Source organism: Acipenser ruthenus, chromosome 37 (assembly GCF_902713425.1).
Source record: "Acipenser ruthenus chromosome 37, fAciRut3.2 maternal haplotype, whole genome shotgun sequence".
In the NCBI taxonomy this organism is placed as follows: Eukaryota; Metazoa; Chordata; class Actinopteri; order Acipenseriformes; family Acipenseridae; genus Acipenser; species Acipenser ruthenus.
Window position 1 is genome coordinate 10626607 of NC_081225.1, and position 20986 is coordinate 10647592.

General features: G+C 46.3%; 1 protein-coding gene and 1 long non-coding RNA gene across 3 annotated transcripts; both read left to right on the plus strand.

Moving 5' to 3' along the window:
* The first annotated feature begins 843 nt into the window (after window positions 1-843).
* Window positions 844-9211, plus strand: LOC117397814 (D(1) dopamine receptor-like). 2 transcript variants are annotated; one of them, XR_009310840.1, is made up of 2 exons: window positions 844-1462; window positions 7298-9211. XR_009310840.1 is itself a non-coding variant. In XM_059008697.1 (2 exons), the coding sequence occupies exon 2, from the start codon at window positions 2225-2227 to the stop codon at window positions 3641-3643; it is 1419 nt and encodes a 472-aa protein (XP_058864680.1). In that variant the 5' UTR covers window positions 844-1462; window positions 2149-2224; the 3' UTR covers window positions 3644-4312. The 2 variants fall into 2 exon arrangements, 1 of the variants encoding a protein (XP_058864680.1); XM_059008697.1 differs by lacking the exon at window positions 7298-9211 and adding an exon at window positions 2149-4312.
* Window positions 9212-20515: 11304 nt separating this feature from the next.
* On the plus strand, window positions 20516-20829 carry LOC131706821 (uncharacterized). The gene is made up of 3 exons (XR_009310827.1): window positions 20516-20552; window positions 20632-20711; window positions 20751-20829. It is a non-coding gene; the product is annotated as an uncharacterized LOC131706821 (long non-coding RNA).
* Window positions 20830-20986: the final 157 nt, after the last annotated feature.

Consider the following 20986-nt stretch of genomic DNA (forward strand, 5'->3'; position numbering starts at 1 on the left):
ATAATCTGGATTTCTTTGTTCACATGCATGGCGTGTATAGAAAAGCCCCCGGGGATCGGAGCAGTCATTTAGAGTAATCAGAGAAGATTGTATATTACTGGCGTGCTGTCTCATTCTAAGCAGAACTAACAGTGCAAATCATTGCAGGACGCACACGCGGTTTAAAATGCCTTGCGCTCTGTCCCGCGAAGTGTGCTTTGATAACAGCAATAAGACGTAGACGCGCTGGCAATAGCAAAACGGGTCTACGAATAGACTGAGCATGCAAGTGAATAACAGCAGTACAAACAGCCCATGAAAATCAGCATGCCTTTATTACCATGTGCATAGCATCGCATTTAATCACTGCAGCCTGCGGTGCGCGCGTGCGTTAATCATCTCTGTAGTTGGAACACCCGCGCGCTCAGAGGGGCTCGCGTTTTAAAATCTGTAGTCAGACTGCGCCAGATCAGCGCGGTAAAGCACGGAATGGTATTATATCGGGTTAGTTTTTATATCGAGTTAAATTAAAATATGGGGAATAGTGTTACCAAGAAGAGAAAAAAAAAACAGTCAACATACCTAAAAAATCACGGTTAAAAAGTAGCAACGCCACATTGTTTAACACCCAATTGATCAATTAAGAGATTTTCCATTAACACGTCATCATAATTAAGATTTGTCAAAAACAGTCATTTTAAATCACCGACGTGCAAACCGCAACATTGCGATGTTTAGTGCATTAAGGAAGGGTAAGGTTCGTTAACCAGGCGTAAATACAGAAGACAATACAAACATTGACCATTGTAATAATAATAATAATAATAATAATAATAATAATAATAATAATAATAATACCACAGGAAAGTCCGTGTGCAGGCTCGTTTCACTTCCCTCAGTTACTCTCCTTTCCAAACACTATAATTGTGTTCCCACGCCTGCACAAACAAAACCACAACAAAAGACAGACAGACAGACAGACAGACCCCCTGGATGGCGCTGGAACTGGGGGTGCTGGGGGTGCGGCAGCACGACTTCCATCGTAAGCAGGGGTTACAGTTTGGTTCAATGGCACCCCCACTTTAAAAACTGTTCCACTGCCAGTGCTGGGGACCCCCCTGTGTCTGCCGGTTTTCATTTCAATTGAGCTCTCAATTATTTAACTAGACCCTTCATTGAACTGATCATTTGCTTAATAGAAACCTTTTTAATTGTTTTCGGCTCGTAAACAGTCGCAGATTTCACGTTCGCTATCACGCTGTGTAAGCAACATTGGATTTGAAGAGGTACGCAGTTTTACTATTTTTAGACTAAACAATTACGCACACGTGTGTATTCATCAGTACACTCCGGCACAGCACAGTCTCGTGTTGTAGTTTGAACTGCGATTTCAATGCTCTGCTTTGCACAGTCTTATCCCCGAGTGCCGTGGATAAGGGACATACTGAATTCAGGCATGCGCGTTAAGCAGATTACTTTACAGGTAAGTGCAGTATATAGAGCAAAGAAATATATACGTGTAAACTGTACCCATTGACGGACACAGGCTAAAGTAACACAGTACTGAGACACTGAATGATTTAAGCAAGCAGGTGATGATAATAATAATAATAATAATAATAATGAGCAACAGACGATTTATAAGGATGCTGAGTGAAGATTTTTCTTCTTTGTATTATAACTTGCTACCTACAAGTTGTTTCTGAAACTTGCATCCTTTTCTTAACCTCTCTGCCCAGCGTGTAAAAATTTAAATACATTACAGCAGCTGCTGACGTTGGTGTGGGGAGAGAAGATCAGCTCTCAAAAAAGAGAGCAGTCAGCCACTGAGAGTAATCATTCTCTCTCTCTCTCTCTCTCTCTCTCTCTCTCTCTCTCTCTCTCTCTCTCTCTCTCTCTCTCTCTCTCTCTCTCTCTCCGTGCCCCTTCTCTCCTCGCTCCCTCTTCTGTTCGAAACGGCTGGGAGTTCATTAGCTGAGCACAAGTGCTCCACACTCCTGATGGGTTTGTTAGGGGATGCAGACAGATTCAAACTGGGGTTGAAAAAAAAAAGACTGATCAAACATCAGACTAGAGAAAGTGGAAGATGTACTCACCTAGGAGAGTAGCAGAGGCAGACGTCGACTGCTTGTTTTGAGAAGATTTTTTTTTTTTTGTTATCAGTTCAAGCTATTTGGGGATCGCAGCCTACACGCAATGGCCGTTTACTATTTCTCTCTCGGCTCCTGAAGTTGGCCCAGAAGCTATGGAGAAAATGGAGCTCCGGTTCCCCAAGGGAAGCAGCTGGGAATCGGGACCACATCAGCGGCTGGGGGAGGAGAGCCTTCCCTGGAGCAACGTGACCAACGGCACGTGGTCCCGAGAGAGTTGGGACGAGGAGGAAGCCCCGGGACTCGCTCTCCGCACCCTGAGCGGCTGCCTCCTCTTCCTCCTCATCCTCAGCACGCTGCTGGGGAACACGCTGGTGTGCGCGGCAGTCGTCAAATTCCGCCATCTGCGTTCCAAGGTCACCAACTTCTTCGTCATCTCCCTGGCCGTTTCGGACCTGTTGGTGGCCATTCTGGTCATGCCCTGGAGGGCAGTCACCGAGGTGGCCGGATTCTGGCCGTTTGGCAGCTTCTGCGACATCTGGGTGGCGTTTGACATCATGTGCTCCACTGCCTCCATCCTCAACCTGTGCATTATCAGCTTGGACCGCTACTGGGCCATCGCCAGCCCATTCCGCTATGAGCGCAAGATGACCCAGCGAGTAGCTTTCGTCATGATCGGGGTGACCTGGACCTTGTCTGTTCTCATCTCCTTCATCCCGGTGCAGCTGAGTTGGCACAAAGCGGACGACATCCCTCCGGATCCCGGCTCCTCTCCAAACGCCACCCAGCTGGAGAACTGCGACTCCAGCCTGAACCGCACGTACGCCATCTCCTCGTCCCTCATCAGCTTCTACATCCCCGTGGCCATCATGATCGTCACCTACACCCGCATCTACCTCATCGCTCAGAAGCAGATCCGACGCATCTCCTCGCTGGAGCGGGCGGTGGAGCACGCCCAGAACTGCCAAGGCAGCGACTGCCCCCACGATGCCAGCCTCAAGAGCTCCTTCAAGAAGGAGACCAAGGTCCTCAAGACCCTCTCCATCATCATGGGCGTCTTTGTCTGCTGCTGGCTGCCCTTCTTCATCCTCAACTGCATGGTCCCCTTCTGTGACCCAGCCACCCACGGCCCTGGCCAGCCGCCCTGCGTGAGCGAGACCACCTTCAGCATCTTCGTGTGGTTCGGCTGGGCCAACTCCACCCTGAACCCCATCATCTACGCCTTCAACGCGGACTTCCGCAGGGCCTTCAGCACCATCCTGGGGTGCGGCCGCCTCTGCTCCAGCAACGCGGTGGAGACGGTCAACTTCAGCAACGAGCTGGTGTCCTACCACCACGACACCACCAACCCCCAGGACGTCATGACCCTCAGCTGCCCCCACTTGCTGCCCAACATGGTCAAGCAGTCCCCCAGGGAGAAGGAGCTCTCCTTCGACAAGGTCTCCCAGATCTCGCCGGCCTCCGTGTGCGGGTGCGAGAGCCCCAGCTGCCCCTCCGCTGTGGTGCACGCTGAGTGCGAGACGGGCATCTCTCTGGATAAAATCACCCCCTTCACACCCGACGGGCTGGCTTGAGGTGGGGCTGCAGGAGCTAGGACACTGAGGACAGAGGCACTGCAGCTGTGATTCAGAGCACTGGAAAACTGCGGATAGATTTCCTGAAACTGTGGAAGGAAAGCGTTACTAAGAAAGCTGTGGGGGGCAAAACTGGACAGATTCATAATATGGTCAGTAATGTGGACAGATTTGTACATAGGGGCTAACTACCGATGCATTCACTGGAACACGCTTACCAGGGTCTCTGCAACATTGGAATACAGTGTCTGGAGTTCTGTGGAATATCAGGGTCACGTTGCTGCTGGAATATTAAGGACACGATGATACCAGTGTTCGTACAGGCTGTTGTTTTAATAATGCCGCGATATTGAATGCGTTGGAATGCGTCCGGCTAGGCACTGGAATTTGGGGTTTGTGGATCGTTCGGGTCATATGCAAAAGAAGAGAAATGGAATGTCTTGCAATACATCGGAACACCTGCGCTGTGGTCTCCCTCTGCCTCTGACACCGCATCCATCGGAACAGAGGGACAATGTTATGAAATGACTTGCAATCTCAAGGTCACATCACTACTGGGAATCCCAGCGTAGGAATACAGCGCCTGTCTGGATACTTTCACGCGAAACCGATCTCGCTTTTTAGATTGACAAAACGTAGCAGTGATTTAGTTTGTAAATAATTGCAAACAATGCCAAATTATATATATATATATATATATATATATATATATATATATATATATATATATATATATATATATATATAAGACGTTTGAAGGTGTTTTGCTTTAAAGGGATGCTGCACATAGCTCATCCTATAACGCAAACTCTGTCTGTTGTATGTATACACGCTGTATTGTGTAACTGACCTTCTCAAAGAGACCAATAAACACGCTGTATTGTGCTAGTCTTGTTTTGTGCATCGATACAGTGCATCCAGACCCAGAGAGAAACCATCTGCAGGTTATTAACATTTCATTTCCTACCTGATCAATACGCGAGTGTGTGTATTCTGATCACTACGCGAGTGTGTGTATTCTGATCAATACGCGAGTGTGTGTATTCTGATCAATACGCGATTGTGTGTATTCTGATCAATACGCGATTGTGTGTATTCTGATCAATACGCGATTGTGTGTATTCTGATCAATACGCGATTGTGTGTATTCTGATCAATACGCGAGTGTGTGTATTCTGATCAATACGCGAGTGTGTGTATTCTGATCAATACGCGAGTGTGTGTATTCTGATCAATACGCACCATTCAACCAGGTTACTAATTTATGTCCTGAATCCTAAAGGCTATATTTCTGCATAAGGGTCTGCAGCTGTCATTACGTAGCCACATACTCAAGACTGTCAACACGAATCTGCGTTTTCAGAACAGGTCGCATACAAATATTCACAGCGGCTTAATTAACTCGACAATTTGATTTCTTCTGATTGTGAAATCGCTTAAAGCAAAACAAAACCGCGAGACCCTGCTGAAATTTAGCTGCCATCGTCCTCTCTGTTAAGCACGTTTGCTCCGTGCTGAATTATTAAGTGGAAACACAGTTAAAGAAAAGAGAATACTTTGAGTCTCAAAGTTTACAGCGCTGTCCTGTGGTAAAAACTTTTCAAAATGTAGTGAAGTCCTGTGAGGATAACGAAGCATCCCTTTTTAAGAGCGTCCTGCTTCACCTCAAGGTCAAAGCGCAGAGAAGATAATGAACCAGCCCCTTCTCAGAGCACTATCCCCTGGCAAAAACACATCAAAGTGTACGAAAGTCCCGTGGAGGAAACGAACCAGCCCCGTTTAAAACTTGACTGCACTATCCCATGACTTAAATAGCAACAAACTAATTAATTCAACCAAGTCATTAGCTCCGGTTTCCTTTTGTTTAGCTGTGACGGTACATTCGGATATATTGTGAGAAGTATTGAATTTAAATCAAGGGAAGTAATGTTAAAACTTTACAATGCATTAGTAAGACCTCACCTAGAATACTGTGTTCAGTTCTGGTCACCTCGATACAAAAAGGATATTGCTGCTCTAGAAAGAGTGTAAAGAAGAGCAACCAGAATTATCCCGGGTTTAAAAGGCATGTCGTATGCAGACAGGCTAAAAGAATTGAATCTATTCAGTCTTGAACAAAGAAGACTACGTGGCGATCTGATTCAAACATTCAAAATCCTAAAAGGTATAGACAATGTCGACCCAGGGGACTTCTTTGACCTGAAAAATGAAACAAGGACCAGGGGTCACAAATGGAGATTAGATAAAAGGGCATTCAGAACAGAAAATAGGAGGCACTTTTTTACACAGTGAATTGTGAGGGTCTGGAACCAACTCCCCAGTAATGTTGTTGAAGCTGACAACCTGGGATCCTTCAAGAAGCTGCTTGACGAGATTCTGGGATCAATAAGCTACTAACAACCAAACGAGCAAGATGGGCTGAATGGCCTCCTCTCGTTTGTAAACTTTCTTATGTTCTTATGTATTCCACTAAAGACAGCCATTTGTCCTTGTATTCATTTTGAACCCAGTAACAGCATTAAACTATCCCCACCTCTAAAATCAAACGAGACCGTGTTTACAGCTCGGTGAACCCTATACCACTCACAAGCCCTGCGCTGGGATCCCTGCGAGTTAACGCAAATCATTGCGTCCCTAATCTGTTTTTATGATTACGTTTTCGTCTGCGCTTCACGGCGTACTGTTTTGGCAGCAGCACGAGCAGCAGAGTTTGTACATTTTGAAGCGTCAGTTTTCTGTACCGTGCCCACTGCCCGGGACGTTGTTTTTCACGGGATCTGATGAGACGCAAGACTCCCGTACGGGCCAGTGAACGCGACAGCAAGCGTCTCCTTCTGGCACCATTGCGTCCCATTCCAACTGTTCAATCAGCGTGACTGTAACAGAGGCGTCCGCGCAGTGATAGGGGTGGATCTGGTGTCAGCGACTTCGAGTCATGCTGTTCTGTATGCTGTTCCTGGAACAAGATGCCGTGTCGAGTTTTAATCAAACCCAGCTTGTTTCTGTCTGTCCCGGCTGTCAACCCCCCTCCCTTCCATCTTCGTGACCCATTTCAATGTCATGGCGGAGCGGGTTTCCTGTCTGGAAAGGAGAGGCTCTTGATGGGAGCTGCATGTGGAGAACACTTTGGTTCACAGCAGTCCGATTCAGCAGGCCCTGCAACACCTCGCAGAGCCTGCAGGAATGGACAGGCTGGCTGACTGGGGAGGGGGGAGGACATGAAACTGGAATGGATTATCCGTTGCCATGGTTATGTCAGAATTTGAAAATGTTCCCACTGTGCCATTCTACTAATGTGTGCATCATCCCATTGTAGCTGCCCTTGAGATACCCTTTGGTACATAACCATTGATTTGCCATTGCAGTGCCCCTGTCTGTCTGCATTGCCATTGCAGTGCCCCTGTCTGTCTGCATTGCCATTGCAGTGCCCCTGTCTGTCTGCATTGCCATTGCAATGCCCGTCTGTCTGCATTGCCACTGCAGTGCCCCTGTCTGCCTGCATTGCCATTGCAGTGCCCCTGTCTGTCTGCATTGCCATTGCAGTGCCCCTGTCTGTCTGCATTGCCATTGCAGTGCCCCTGTCTGTCTGCATTGCCATTGCAGTGCCCCTGTCTGTCTGCATTGCATTATAATTGGGTTTTTTTCTATTCATAGTGCCCAGTTCAAATGTCGACTGACCACTGCAACACACTTGCCAATCAGGAGAATTGAAGCTCAACTTGGTGACCCAAGCCAGCGTGAAAAGAAGTGACCTGAACTGGAGGGCGAGGCGCTGTCTGTCAGGCAGGCAGATGCAATCCATCATCCCTGATCTGACAGAGACCGCTATCAAATCCATCAATCCAGACAGCCCGGGACCTGACCGCTGATTCAAGGTGAACCCCTCCCTCTATCAGCCTGCACAGCATTACAGGAGAGGATTGGGAAGAGGAGCTCTCGGGAACCCTGTCGAAACTCTCAGTACACCAGTGTAGCCACGTGCCTCGTTTCTAGAGCAAAGGAGTTCACTCTATCACTTATTGAAGTTCCCCTAGGAAAAGCAAAGTCTAATAAAGCACAGTGAAAGCGAAGGTAAAGAACAGGCAAGCACGGGAAAGACCATTCGTGTTTAGAAATATCCTCCGAGATTAAACAGTGCTTTGACAAATGAGCATAAATTCGAACCCTCTCTAAAACAGTTTTCGTGAACTGCAAACTTGATTTAATTACTCAAAATGGGCTTTTAAAAAAAAAAAATTAAAAAAAAATCAGTCCTAATGTGTTGTGAATTGAGCCCTATATATTTCGATGAATCTGTGCAGGAGACTGTTCCTGCCCAGTTTGCAAAGCCATTGCAATTCAATCGCAGTGCCCCTGTCTGATGCAGCATATGGCACAGGTGGTGATTGGTGACCCATTAGCCAGTCTGTAGAGTCTAGACCTGATTTAGATTTTCGCAGCCTAGTATGTTTTTTTTCCAGAGGGCTTTTTAACTGATGGCACTGTGCAGACTGTTGAATTTCAATTCTGTGTCATTAATTTGAAGCCATGCACCTGTCATTCAAATAAGCATTACCTTAATAAAAAACACTTTGAAAAATCAACTCAGTTTGACATTCAGGAAACTGTTCTCGACTGTTGCGGGCTAGTCAGAAATCCAGGAAAACTACTTTTAAAAAGCATTAAAGATTTGAATCAATTAAGAATGCCCTGAAGAGGTGGGGATAATCTCACTCATGCAAGTTCTTTAATCTAATCTAAACAGCTCTGGCCAAAAGATTTGCATCAGCTAGAATTTTAGGACAGCTATATGAACATGATTTCTTTATTTTATTCAACATCATGTAATCAAAGAAACTACAAAATGATATCGCAAAAGTCTACCGGAAGCCGTAATAGTAGAACAGCAGTATTTCATATTAGATTGTGTCAGTTTTTTGTGAAGTATATGGAAAACTACAAAGCGGTGTGCAATTCAATATGTTAACATTATTCAGCAGGTTTCATTCGACTTTATGAAGCAAAATGAGTTCATTCTACAGGGGGATGCAAAACCTTTGGCCAGATCTGTGTTACTAGATATCGTGTTTTAAAATGAGAAACCATGCCTGTTAAAGCATGCGATTCTGCTGGTTTCAGATCCATAGAGAACTGAAGTGGATGACAAGTAAGGGTTACAAAAATTATTATGGAAGCTGCAATCACAGCATGATTGCAAAAGCTTAAAAAAAAAATAACAAGATTGCACTTCTGTTTGAACTGAGATAACAGCACCACAGACAAGTCATTGACAGCGTCACTGTGGAAGCCCTGCCAGGTAGGAATCATTTTCCTCTGCGCTGCAGTGAAAAATAAAAATAGCATCCGTTGTAGTGTTGTTTTTTTTTTTTTCCTGCAACTGATCTCCAACGGTGTTCTTTATCAGGAGATGAAAGGCCTGTGTTTGGTTTTTATTCAGAGTGCAATGTGCTTTCAGTTTGAGAGACAGCGAGAGAGCTGATTATTCCTTTCCCAGCAGGGGCTTGGATTTTGAAAATCTTAACACAGTGACGGGCGCTGCCACAGACCCGCCCTCTTTGAGAACGCACAGCCGACCCTGAGAGGGTATGATATGTTCTACTGACGTGAGGGGCCCGTCAGCAGGCAAGTATCGCACTGACCTGCCCCCCCCCCCCCCCCCCCCCCTCCGCGGCTATGCATGATTCTGTTTGTGGTTAAACCTAACAGAAAGATCCAGCTGTTATCGTGGGTCACGCTACTGGTCTTCCCTGGCAGTGCCAGACAGTCCGCGGGAATGCAGCAGTAATTCACTGATCTCTTACAACACTGTAATAAAAGCATAGCAGTGTATGGAGAAGCATTGCAAAGCACAGAGAGGCCTGGTAAAGCATAGGGAAGCATTGCAAAGCACAGAGAGGTGTGGTAAAGCATAGGGAAGCATTGTAAAGCACAGAGAGGTATGGTAAAGCATAGGGAAGCATTGTAAAGCACAGAGAGGTCTGGTAAAGCATAGGGAAGCATTGTAAAGCACAGAGAGGTCTGGTAAAGCATAGGGAAGCATTGTAAAGCATAGAGAGGTATGGTAAAGCATAGGGAAGCATTGTAAAGCACATAGAGGTCTGGTAAAGCATAGGGAAGCATTGTAAAGCACAGAGAGGTCTGGTTCTCCATATACAAAAAAAATTGTGCCATGGTAAACTAATGCTACATGCATAGCATAACCATGAAAAAGCATGCATGATATAAAAACACACACTAATAATTGTATATCATTTTTCATAGTGATGTGACGTGCTTTGAATATAATGGATACGCACTGAATCTCTGTAAAATCCATCTTAGAGTTTCCGAAGGCATCCAAACCCTCAATCCAGTCCGGGTTTTCATCCCAGCCCGGCCCGAATGATTCACTCTGCATTGAATCCCAGGGGGGGGCCTATAATTAAATTCTGCGATTTGTTTTTTTAAATCTCTCCTGCTGAGACTGCCGCGATTGCGATCTGAAAAAAAACTGACAGCATTTAATCACCGCGGATATCATTTTGGCGATTTCCATTTTTATTGAACGGCTCGTTGTGAGGTGTGGAGACAGCGAGGCGGTTTGAGAAGGCGAAGTTTTCTTTGACTTTGATAGCGCCGTCAACATCTTTTATATGAGCTTTCGTATTTTTTAAATACATTTCAATGCTTCCGGACCGAGTCAAAATTGACTAGACGAGGCTCTAAAAAAAACGCGAAACGTCTTTAAAACTACAGTAAACGATTACTCTGTCTCTATGGTCCGAAAGGTCGGTTAAAGTGTAATTCGCGTCAGGCGCCGCAAGTACGGTGTTTTGAAGTCGGGTCGCCATGGTAACCAGGCATCCTCGATCTGATATCCGCGGGAATCCGTTCTCAGTATGACGAAGCACTTCGTGACGAAACAGTTCTCGACCATGACGTAGGGCAGTGTGCAGATCCATTAGAACCCCCCGTTTGCTTCTGCAGTTTGGAAGATCTCTTGAAGATTGTCAAAACAGGCAAATTAGTGTGATTGTCTAATTTAAATTGCCGACTTTAATAGCCCACACGTGCGATTCATTTAAAATAGTGAGAGAAAGGGAACACACAGCCTGCACATGGTAAAACGCACACAGCGGTCTGACATTTTCACACACAGAGTGCCTGTTGTTTCTATATCTCTGATTGCTGAGCGGAAATTGAAATTCTCCCACCCAGAGGTTTTCATGCAAGTGGGTATATGAAGGATATAAATGATACATCTACAAAATGGTGTTTGACCTTGTTTCTCTGACAGGCCTCAAAAAGTGCTTGAGTGCTCTTGATAGGTGAATATATGATGATGGAAAGGAATAGTTTGGTTTTATTAATCTGCCCTGATCCTTTCAGATTCTGAAGACCATCCAAGGTGGCAGGAAAAATACAACACAATAAATCAATCAATAAAGTGCTACACCTTATCAAAACCCGAGGCTTTGTGCGTTGTGTGAGCTTGACAAGGAGGGCACTGTCCCGGGGAATGAGAGAGAGAGGGAGGGAGAGGGAGAGGGATGGAGAGAGGGAGCAGGAGAGAGAGAGGGAGAGGGATGGAGAGAGGGAGCGGGAGAGAGAGGGAGGGAGAGAAAGAGGAGAGGGAGAGAGGGAGAGGAAGAGGGAGTGGGAGGGAGAGAGGGGAGAGAGGAGAGAGAGCGGGAGGGAGAGAGGGAGAGAGGGAAGGAGAGAGGGAGAGAGGAAGCGGTAGAGAGGAGAGGGAAGGAAGGAGAGAGGGAGAGGGAGGGGGAGAGGGAGTGAGAGAGAGGGAGCGGTAGAGAGGAGAGAGGGAAGGAGAGGGAGGGAGAGAGAGGGAGAGAGGAGAGAGGGAGCGGTAGAGAGGAGAGAGGGAAGGAAGGAGAGAGAGAGGGAGCGGGAGAGAGGGAGGGGATCCTATCAGAAGGGAAGAGGTACCTGCTGATTGTTAAACTAGAGCGAGCGTCTGTTTTCACATCAGAGGAGAGTTGCTGCTCGCACATCAAAGCACGGCTCTCAGACACTGTCAGCGTGCTGTACGATGGGGGGGTGGGGGGGTATGTTTCCGCAACACCGCACACACTTAGCAGGCCTTTTTGGAAGTGGAGAAAACTGAAGAGCACCTTTACGTAAAAAATGATCCTCATGCTCTAATTCCCCGTATTGGATGTGTGCAGGTACTCTGACTTCCCCTTTCAGCTGTTTTGGTGTTAAATCAAATAAAATCAAACCGTTTCAGAAAAGCAGTGACACTTTCCATGAAGTGTCTCTGGTTGCTGTGCGTTTGCATTTACTTAGTAAATCCACACGTGCTTCCACACGATTGCAATGTTGTTATGCAGAGTACTCGCAGTTTTGCATGATATCACCCGAACTCTCAACCCAAATTAAGCATGACTTTTTATCTGTCCCTGAAATCGGAGCTGTCCAATGTTTTTGCCTGAAAGAGCCCCTCCCATTGACAGGGGGTCCTTAATGAGCCCCACAAACACAACCCTTACTTTACTGAACAGCAACAATTACCGTGCACCAGCCACTGCGTCAGAACTTTCTGCTCATTGGCTGTGCTTGCAGTCATTTAAAACCCGTTACAAACCTAAAATGGGATATTTCAAATAAGCCCCGCCCACCAGTGAGTCGTATATCCAGCCATAGGACAACCTTAATCTAAATAAGTGCCGCTCCTGCCATTTAAGAGCTTGCTAGCCATGATTGAGGGTCTCTACAGTGTCTGCCTGCCTGTTTTCAAACCTTGCCAAGCGTATTTTAAGTGGGATTGCTGCTCCGTTTCAAAAGGCCGCTGCACCCTGGCGTATATTTAGTTGTGTTTTTGCGCAGTGCAGTCCCATACAGAGGAGCTTGATCATGAAGCAAGTTTACCCAGCTCTGAATATAAAACCGCAGTGAGATCCTCAGGTTTGTAAAACTGGTTCTGATGTGACGTTCTGCTTGATCTGTGTGTTTTTTTTTTAGTATTTTCCTTTGCCAGTCCCTTGATCCCCACGCAATGTTTAAGTTTGATCCTCCCTTTCCCGGGAAGCTGTGCAGCGACACATGCAAGGTGTCAGATTCAAAAAAGAAACACTTACACGACTCTCTAATGTATTTTTAATGCGGCTCTTTGATTTGGAATTTGCTTTGAAATTTTTCGGCAGGCTTGATAATAATAAATATGAATATGAGAGAAGAGTAAACGTGGCAGCCTCGCACAGAGCGGGGTGGCAGGGTGTCGTTATCGAGGGCTGAAACACATCCTCACGTAGGGTCACCACCTTTGCAAAATGCAAAAACGGGACACCTGCCCTTTTTCACCCACGCATCATTGTCAGTGTCGCTTCAATGTTTAGCGTCAGCCGTTTCTCATAAATAAAGAAAACACCGAAATTAAAATATTCTACGAATTGTATTTTTGTTTGCTGTCTCCGAAGCAGATCAGTGTCAGGCTGTTGGGGACCATGTGATGTGAGTGTAAAAAGTCACATGATAGTGGGATTATACAGTTGTATGTCTTAGATTGGCTATCCAATGTGTCAATCATTCAAAATGACGCGGCAGGGGCGGGGCTTTGCCCCAAACAAATATGCTATGGATTGACTGTGGTGTTAAACTGTAAGATTGCATGTGTCTAGGAATCGGGGACAAATTCTGTCCCAGAGGCATTTAGACCGGGACTTGATCTTTACATTTAGGGACTGTCCCGTCCAATTGGGGACGAGCGGTCACCCTATCCTCACTCTGTGAACTGCGCTGCGCAAGACACCCAGGGCTGAAAGTGGAAATGCATTCAGAGTACATGCTGTACGATCCTACTGAATTTTAAAAAGGTTCCCTGCAGTGGCAAAGCTGAGAGATGAATTGCCTGCGGGCAACAAGCCTCCCCACTGATCTTTGGGTTACTAGCGTCAGGCTGTGAAGCAGTTAGGTAGTAAGAGTTGAGAGGTTGGAGCTGAGAGACCTGGAGGGAGGCAGTGTGGTCTAGTGGAGTGGAAGAGAGAGAGGCTGTGTGCTTTTCTAGTTTATCCATTACACTTGCAAATTGCAGACAGCTACGGACCCCAGCTACCCCCCAATAACTCCTCCCTCGGAAATGCCCGCTGCGCTTGGATGAAGAGAGTAATTCGGCCGGCACTCACGGTGTGAAAGACGTCAAGCATCTCTTCCTTGATAGCGGTCAGGCCCGGTCCGGTCTCTCTCCATCTCTCTCCTTGACGTCACACTCATTAAACCCCCTTGGATTTGCTGTCTGAGAAGCCTTCGGTGCCCCCTCTCTTTATAAAGGGCTCTTCTGCTGTAGAGGAGCTGTCCTGGACTCTTCTCTGCTCTCGGAGATAGCTAAGCTTTCTCCGTTCTTTATGCAGCGTTTGATGTGTTACTAATCAAAAGGAGCTTTTAATCAACGAGCCTTGATTGATCAAGCAGTGGCAGCTACCACAAGTAGGCTGTCTATAATGAACCATCTCATGTATTGCATCACGAGCCGTGCATACATTTCGATGGGCAGGAAAAGTGTAGTGAACCTAGCAGGACCATCAGCAGACCGCAGCATTGCCAGCCATGGCAACACAGTGCATTGGGAGCAGATACCGCACAGTGCAGCGGTCCTGGTACGGCAGCACACTGTCTGGCTGGTGCTGATGTTTTACAGCAATGAAAACCAAATATGAGCTGCCTCTACCAATGGCTGCCTCATCCCAGTGTAGCCGCCTGTTTTCTGCACAGCGCAGGAACGCTGAGACGGTGCAATTCACCTGGGGATGAACACGCTGTGGAAAAGGTTTGATGAAGAGGGCTGGAGATAAATGAAATCTAGGGATCTATTCACAGAGCTTCCCAACCCCCCCCCCCCCCCCCCCCAAATGAAAAACTTGAAAACAGCGATCTGGGAAAGCGTGCTCATGCATGCGCTTTCTGAGAGCTTGAGTTTTTGTAAAGGAAATGAACTGCAGGCACTTTGAATGTTTTGAGTTTTGGTTTCTTTTCCCAGAGTATTCTTGAACGTGTGCATCTTTCATAGAGGGGAAATGTCAGATGTACGACCAGCAAAACCATACACAGCAGTGTGAACCTGCACTAGAACGCCCCTCCACCCCCGTCGCTTCTCTGGTTGTGATCTTGGAGATTTTTTTTCAAAATAGGCAAACACTCTTCAGATCAGGGCTGCGTGCATTGAAATATTTAAAGCAATGCAATTTGGAAGCTGAAATATTTATCAGAATGGAAATGACTAATTTACTGTGATAACATTAGCTGCCTCCGCGGGGAATCGTGACAGCAAACCCGTAGTGTTTTCAGACCGCTTTTGACGTCGCTTCGAGAGACAGGAAAAACTTAAAATAATGAATCAAAACAAATATTTGATTTTGGTTTTAATCCGTTAAGTCACTTCATAGCACAGAAATGCACTCAACGAGATTCGCATGCGCTGTAGACGTTTGATTTTTCAAAGCCAATAGAACTGACGTCATTGAGTAAACACTCCCATCAATTTCCCTGAGTCTGCAATTCCAGTCCTGGGTCCCTCTGTCAAGCAGACAGCCGTGTCAGACTGTTTGTTTTGTGATGTGAGTTATTCTAACGTTGACTGCGCCTGGTTCATTTCAGTTGAGACCTGATTAGCCAGATTCAAACCCAGACCTCCAGTCGTCAAAGGCAGAGGAGGCCAGGGAAGCCGGAACTAGGGGTGCTGGGGGCACCCCCTGGCTTTGCATGGCTTCCATCGTATACAGGGGTTACAGTTTTGTACAATGGCTTTCAGCACCCCCACTTTAAAAATGGTTCCAGTGCCAGTGGAGGAGGCTGGTGAATTAGCCCCCTGCACCACATCGACACTCCCTCCACCCCCCTTCGGAGGACGGCTTAAAACAGCAACGAACGTCGGCAGCACTCGTCAACAGCCTGTCAGAGCGCATCGCAGTGTGAGCGCTTGAGAAAACTCGCTGTACTCAGTGACTGCTCTGCATATAATCTGACTTGGAAAGCACTTCAAAAAGACTTTGTTCTTTGATCTTGTTTCCTGTAATGAATAAAGCTATGCTCGCCGTTTTTTAGAACATGAGTTGACCCTTACAAATGTTACTGTAGTATTGTGACAGCATGGTGAGCAAACCACAGTCCCGACGTCATTATTATTATTATTATTATTATTATTATTATTATTATTATTATTATTATTATTATTATTATTATTATTAATCCAGAGTGACTTACAATTGTTACAAGATATCCCATTATTTTTAACATACAATTCCCCATTTATACAGTTGGGTTTTTACTGGAGCAATCTAGGTAAAGTACCTTGCTCAAGGGTACAGCAGCAGTGTCCCCCCCACCTGGGATTGAACCCACGACCCTCCGGTCAAGAGTCCAGAGCCCTAACCACTACTCCACACTGCTGCCCCTTCAGATACATACTAACTGGAAGACACAAATTTCTTAAACACTGTTGCTGAGATCGCCCCCCCCCCCCCCCCCCCCCCTCCCTCCCTCCAACCAGGAGACTCGCTTGCGGCCATCCGGAGACGCTGGTTGTGCTGCAGCAGAGTGAGCGAGGAGCTGCCAGGCTTCTGGGTCAGTCTCTCTGCCGGCAGCCAGACGGATTGATGGCAGCCCCTCGGCAGAGCAAAGAGAAGCCAAGACTCCAGAAGCAGAGCTTTCAGGAGCTGGGCAGGGAGGGAGGCAGACGTTCAGTCTTCATGCCTCGAGTCTGCCCTGGACTGGACGGGGGCCCCCTTTCTCTTAGGGGGGTGAGGGAGGGAGAGAGCAGTTCAGCCTCCATGCCCATCCAGTCATTGGCCTTTATTTTGTTAATTGTGCCCAAATGGGTGGTGGTGGTGTTTTTTTTTTAATATGGATTATACTGCTGTCAACTGTGGGCAAGATCTTAATCCAGGCCTCTAATGGTTAAAGACAATCCTAATCTATTAAACCCACTGATCCACCTAGACCCCAGATTGGAACCCAGGCCTCCATAGGAAGGTGAAAGGCTGGTCTAGTGCACTGGCATTAACCCAGGCCTCCACATTGAAAGACTAGTTTGAAAACTTAACAGACGGCAGTTCCTTGAACCAGTAGCATGGTTGTGTGTGGCAATGTGTTCCTGACCTGCACCCAGCTGCTATCCAATTCTGTATCCTGTAATCAAGATGATTCATTATGACTCCATTATCACTTCCTCTGGTAAGTTCTCTCGAATGCATTGTCTGCCGAACTTCATTTTAAACGCTCCGGTGGCCGAGAAAGCAGCCCTCGAGGGGCAGGGTAATCTCGGAGGGGATGATGAGGAAGCGTCTGCCCTAAATGAACTCCTGATAACATTGGCCAACTTGTTTTTCCTTTTTCTTATCAATTACAAATCAAATTATTCAGTCTCGGAGGGGGAATTCGATCCCTGCTTCGGCTGCCTCGTTCAGACAGTACTTCCAGACCCTTGTATGCTTTCAATCTATATGGTAATTCACAAGACAGCGGTGGGAAGGTTAACCCTGTGGTCCTGGAAGGTGACAGCAGAGCATCGGCCAGGTCTGTGGATTAAGCGTCTGCTGGGAGCTCGCTGCTGTTTCCTATATACTTTACGAGGATGTGATTCTAATATAACAACGTTAATAATCACTTTAATTGCAATTGATTGGGTATCGTTAGGGAGTCTGATTCTGAGTCTTTTCAAATTGGGTCTGAACTTGATTTTTTTTTAAATCAGGTTTAGGATCCTCCAGTGGCTCACCCTGTAAAGGCATCGCTGCTTGGAGTGCAGGGCGATCAGGAGCTCACTGGTTTGAGTCCTGGTGGTGCAGAGTTGTCTATCTGGAGGGCCCCTCCCCAGTGAGCAATGCACTGCTAACCCAGAAAAACAAGAACTTTGTGGGGTGCTATTAAACTCGTCAGATGACTTGCTCCTCAAAACCGTTTTAAAGAGGAGACAATTATCTATTATTATTTATTTCTTAGCAGACACCCTTATCCAGGACGACTTACAATTGTTACAAGATATCACATTATTTTTACATACAATTACCCATTTATACAGTTGGGTTTTTACTGGAGCAATCTAGGTAAAGTACCTTGTTCAAGGGTACAGCAGCATTGTCCCCCCACCTGGGACTGAACCCACGACCCTCCGGTCAAGAGTCCAGAGCCCTAACCACTACTCTACTCAGAGATACCAAGGTATTCAGGAGGTAAGGGATCTGAGTGAGGAACAGTAGGCAATAAACAGCCCTAGTCTTGCTGAAAATCATTGTTGTTTCCATAATTTGTGTCGGTGCTCTATGTAATCTGCACAAGCTATTTATAATACGACAGCTCCGATTCTAAAACTGACAAAAAGGTTTTTGCAAACGCCACACGATATCTCAAGAGAGCTAATCTGGTAAACCACAAGCTGTCGCCTGAAGCGGGTCCAGCCCCATGCTACCCCCCGCTCCTCTCCATCACACAGCGGTATCTGGTGCCTCTGACCTCTCTCCAGGGAAGCTAGGATGCACCTGTAACTTATTAAATCAAGGAGGCCAACTGTCACCTTTCCCCAGCATGAAAGGGAGCAGGCACTGGACAGCCAGCCAACTTTTCAAAGGCATGGCTAATGGAAGCTGCTCAAGCTATTTGTCGTTGCAGCCCCGTGCTGGGTGTGGAAGAAGCTGCCGGGGGGCTTGTCATTCTCTGACAGGCGTGCTGGGCTGTGGCCCCGCTCTGCAGTCTCTCTCCGCGGGGGGGGGGGGCAGCAGAGGCTAGCGCGGCTCTTTTTCTATTAATCTGCTGCTCGCTGCTGCATGCAGGGCTTCTGCCTGCCCATATGCTCAGTCTCTGTGGCAGTGAAAAACTACGGGGGCCTCCCAACTAATCTGATGATTCAAATCTGATAGGGGAGGACACGTGTTGCCTGTTTTTAACCCCTGTGCTGAAGCCTTTCCTTCATTTTTTTGATATTATTATTATTATTATTATTATATATTTCTTAGCAGATGCCCTTATCCAGGGCGACTTACAATTGTTACAAGAGATCACATTATTTTTTACATACAATTACCCATTTATACAGTTGGGTTTTTACTGGAGCAATCTAGGTAAAATACCTTGCTCAAGGGAACAGCGGCAGTGTCCCCCACCTGGGATTGGACCCACAACCCTCCGGTCAAGAGTCCAGAGCCCTAACCACTACTCCACACTGCTGCCCTAATAGGAGACATTTTACAAAACTGAGACAACTTTAGCGGGCATGGATTATTGAGAGACCATTGAATTATCATCTCGCCCTGGGGTTGCATATCCCCGCTGAGATACATACTTATCTAACCCTTAAAGAACCAGCTGTAATGGAGTTTATACATGTATCTAGTAGCAGCTATTGCTAGTATGACTGTGGGTATGCCTTGTGGAGTCATCCACTCGCGTGTGATACTTTGCCTGCAGTGGATATAGTCGTCTACGTGTTCATGTCACTGATGGCTCGGATTTTGTATTCATGAGTGTCAGACTTGCTTGTATTATTGTAGTTATTTGGATCGTGTGTTTTTTTTGTTTTCACAATGAATAGGAGTTACTGTAATTAAAGAGGCTTTCTGTCTGTGTGTCTGTAGATCACACTTACATTTCCACCCATCTGTGCGATTGTGATGCTTTCTAAGGGCCTCTTCAGTGCAATGTATTGAATGGATGTCAATGGAGTTTGACTGGCTGAGTGTCTGTATGTCACACTTGCATTATGAATACCAGTCTTATCTAGATACAGTATGTAAAAGGAATGTTTTTTTTTTCATATGGGATTTAATGAAATATCGCCTCCGTGCGGCATGTGCTTGGATGAATATCCATTGGGAGCTGGGTCTAGACAGTCATACTCATTTTACACTTGTCCTTGCTATGGCATTGCAATGCCAGTTTTTGAACACTTATGGTCAAGCACACTCTGCAATGCTTTAACCCAGGTCCCCTCCAGCTCAAAGATGGAAGCTCAGCATTGTAAGATGTAAAGTGTAGTGCAGGGTGAGTGACTGCTTGGCCCAGGATCTCGCCTTCTGGACCGATAAGAGCCGCCCTCGTTTTGAGGTGCGACCTCCGACCTCGGTCAGAGGTCACCAAGGCCTGCTGACAGAGGACCACCGACCCCAAGAAGGGAGATACAGTTGCAAAGGAGGTGGTGGGGAGGTGGAGGAGAAAGACTTGCAGAGCAAGTAGTGGAAGGTGAGCCTGGACTATATAGGTTAATGAACCAATAGAATTAGCGTAGCGAGCTGAGCCCCGCCCCTAGAACTACAGCAAGCCTCTATTTAAAGCATGATTTATATTTACCCTGAGTTGTGTGGAGTTCTGTGTGCGGGTGAATATTGCCCTAAATGCTATATTTATAACAAGGACATCTTTCAGAGCAGAGCCCGTCTGGATGCAGGATGGCATGTCGGTGAGCCAGTTTGATAGAGTACCAGCGACCAGCCAATTCAGCTCCCAGCTCCACCGAAATATCACAGACCACGATCTGGGCTGCAGCGCTGGAAAGACTGGAAGACTGATGCGGAGCGTCCATCCTCTCAGAATAGCCACAGCCCTCGGAGTCATCACTCCAACCTAATTGTGTCACTTTGTAAACCAAAATGAAGCCTCCAGTTATTACTTTGCCTTGTTTTATAGCTTCCCTCAAGTACCACAGACGAGAGGAAGGGGGGGAGCGGTCCAAGACGTTTGGAAACCACGGGCGATATCATTATCACTGCGTATCTGAGGGTCGACTTCAAAGGAAACATTTCAAAGCAAAAACTGCTTTGCAACCAAAAAAAAATCCTGACCTTCCTTCAAAAATGCTATTAAATTTTTAATGACGTGTTGAACAAAATAGCAGCGGAAGTTTTTCAAATATTCAAGATTATATGTTAACAGCATGGTAAAACATAGGAAGCTTTGTAAAGACCAGAGAGGTATGGTAAAGCATAGGAAGGTTTGTAAAGACCAGAGAGGTATGGTAAAGCATAGGAAGGTTTGTAAAGACCAGAGAGGTATGGGAAAGCATAGGGCAGGTTTGTAAAGACCAGAGAGGTCTGGTAAAGCATAGGGAAGGTTTGTAAAGACCAGAGAGGTATGGTAAAGCATAGGGAAGGTTTGTAAAGACCAGAGAGGTATGGAAAAGCATAGGAAGGTTTGTAAAGACCAGAGAGGTATGGTAAAGCATAGGAAGGTTTGTAAAGACCAGAGAGGTATGGTAAAGCATAGGAAGGTTTGTAAAGACCAGAGAGGTATGGTAAAGCATAGGAAGGTTTGTAAAGACCAGAGAGGTATGGTAAAGCCAACAATTGTAAATACATAGCATAGGATAAAACATGGAGAAATGACTGCAAAATCACAATGCATGCAAACTTACTGTGGTACACCTGC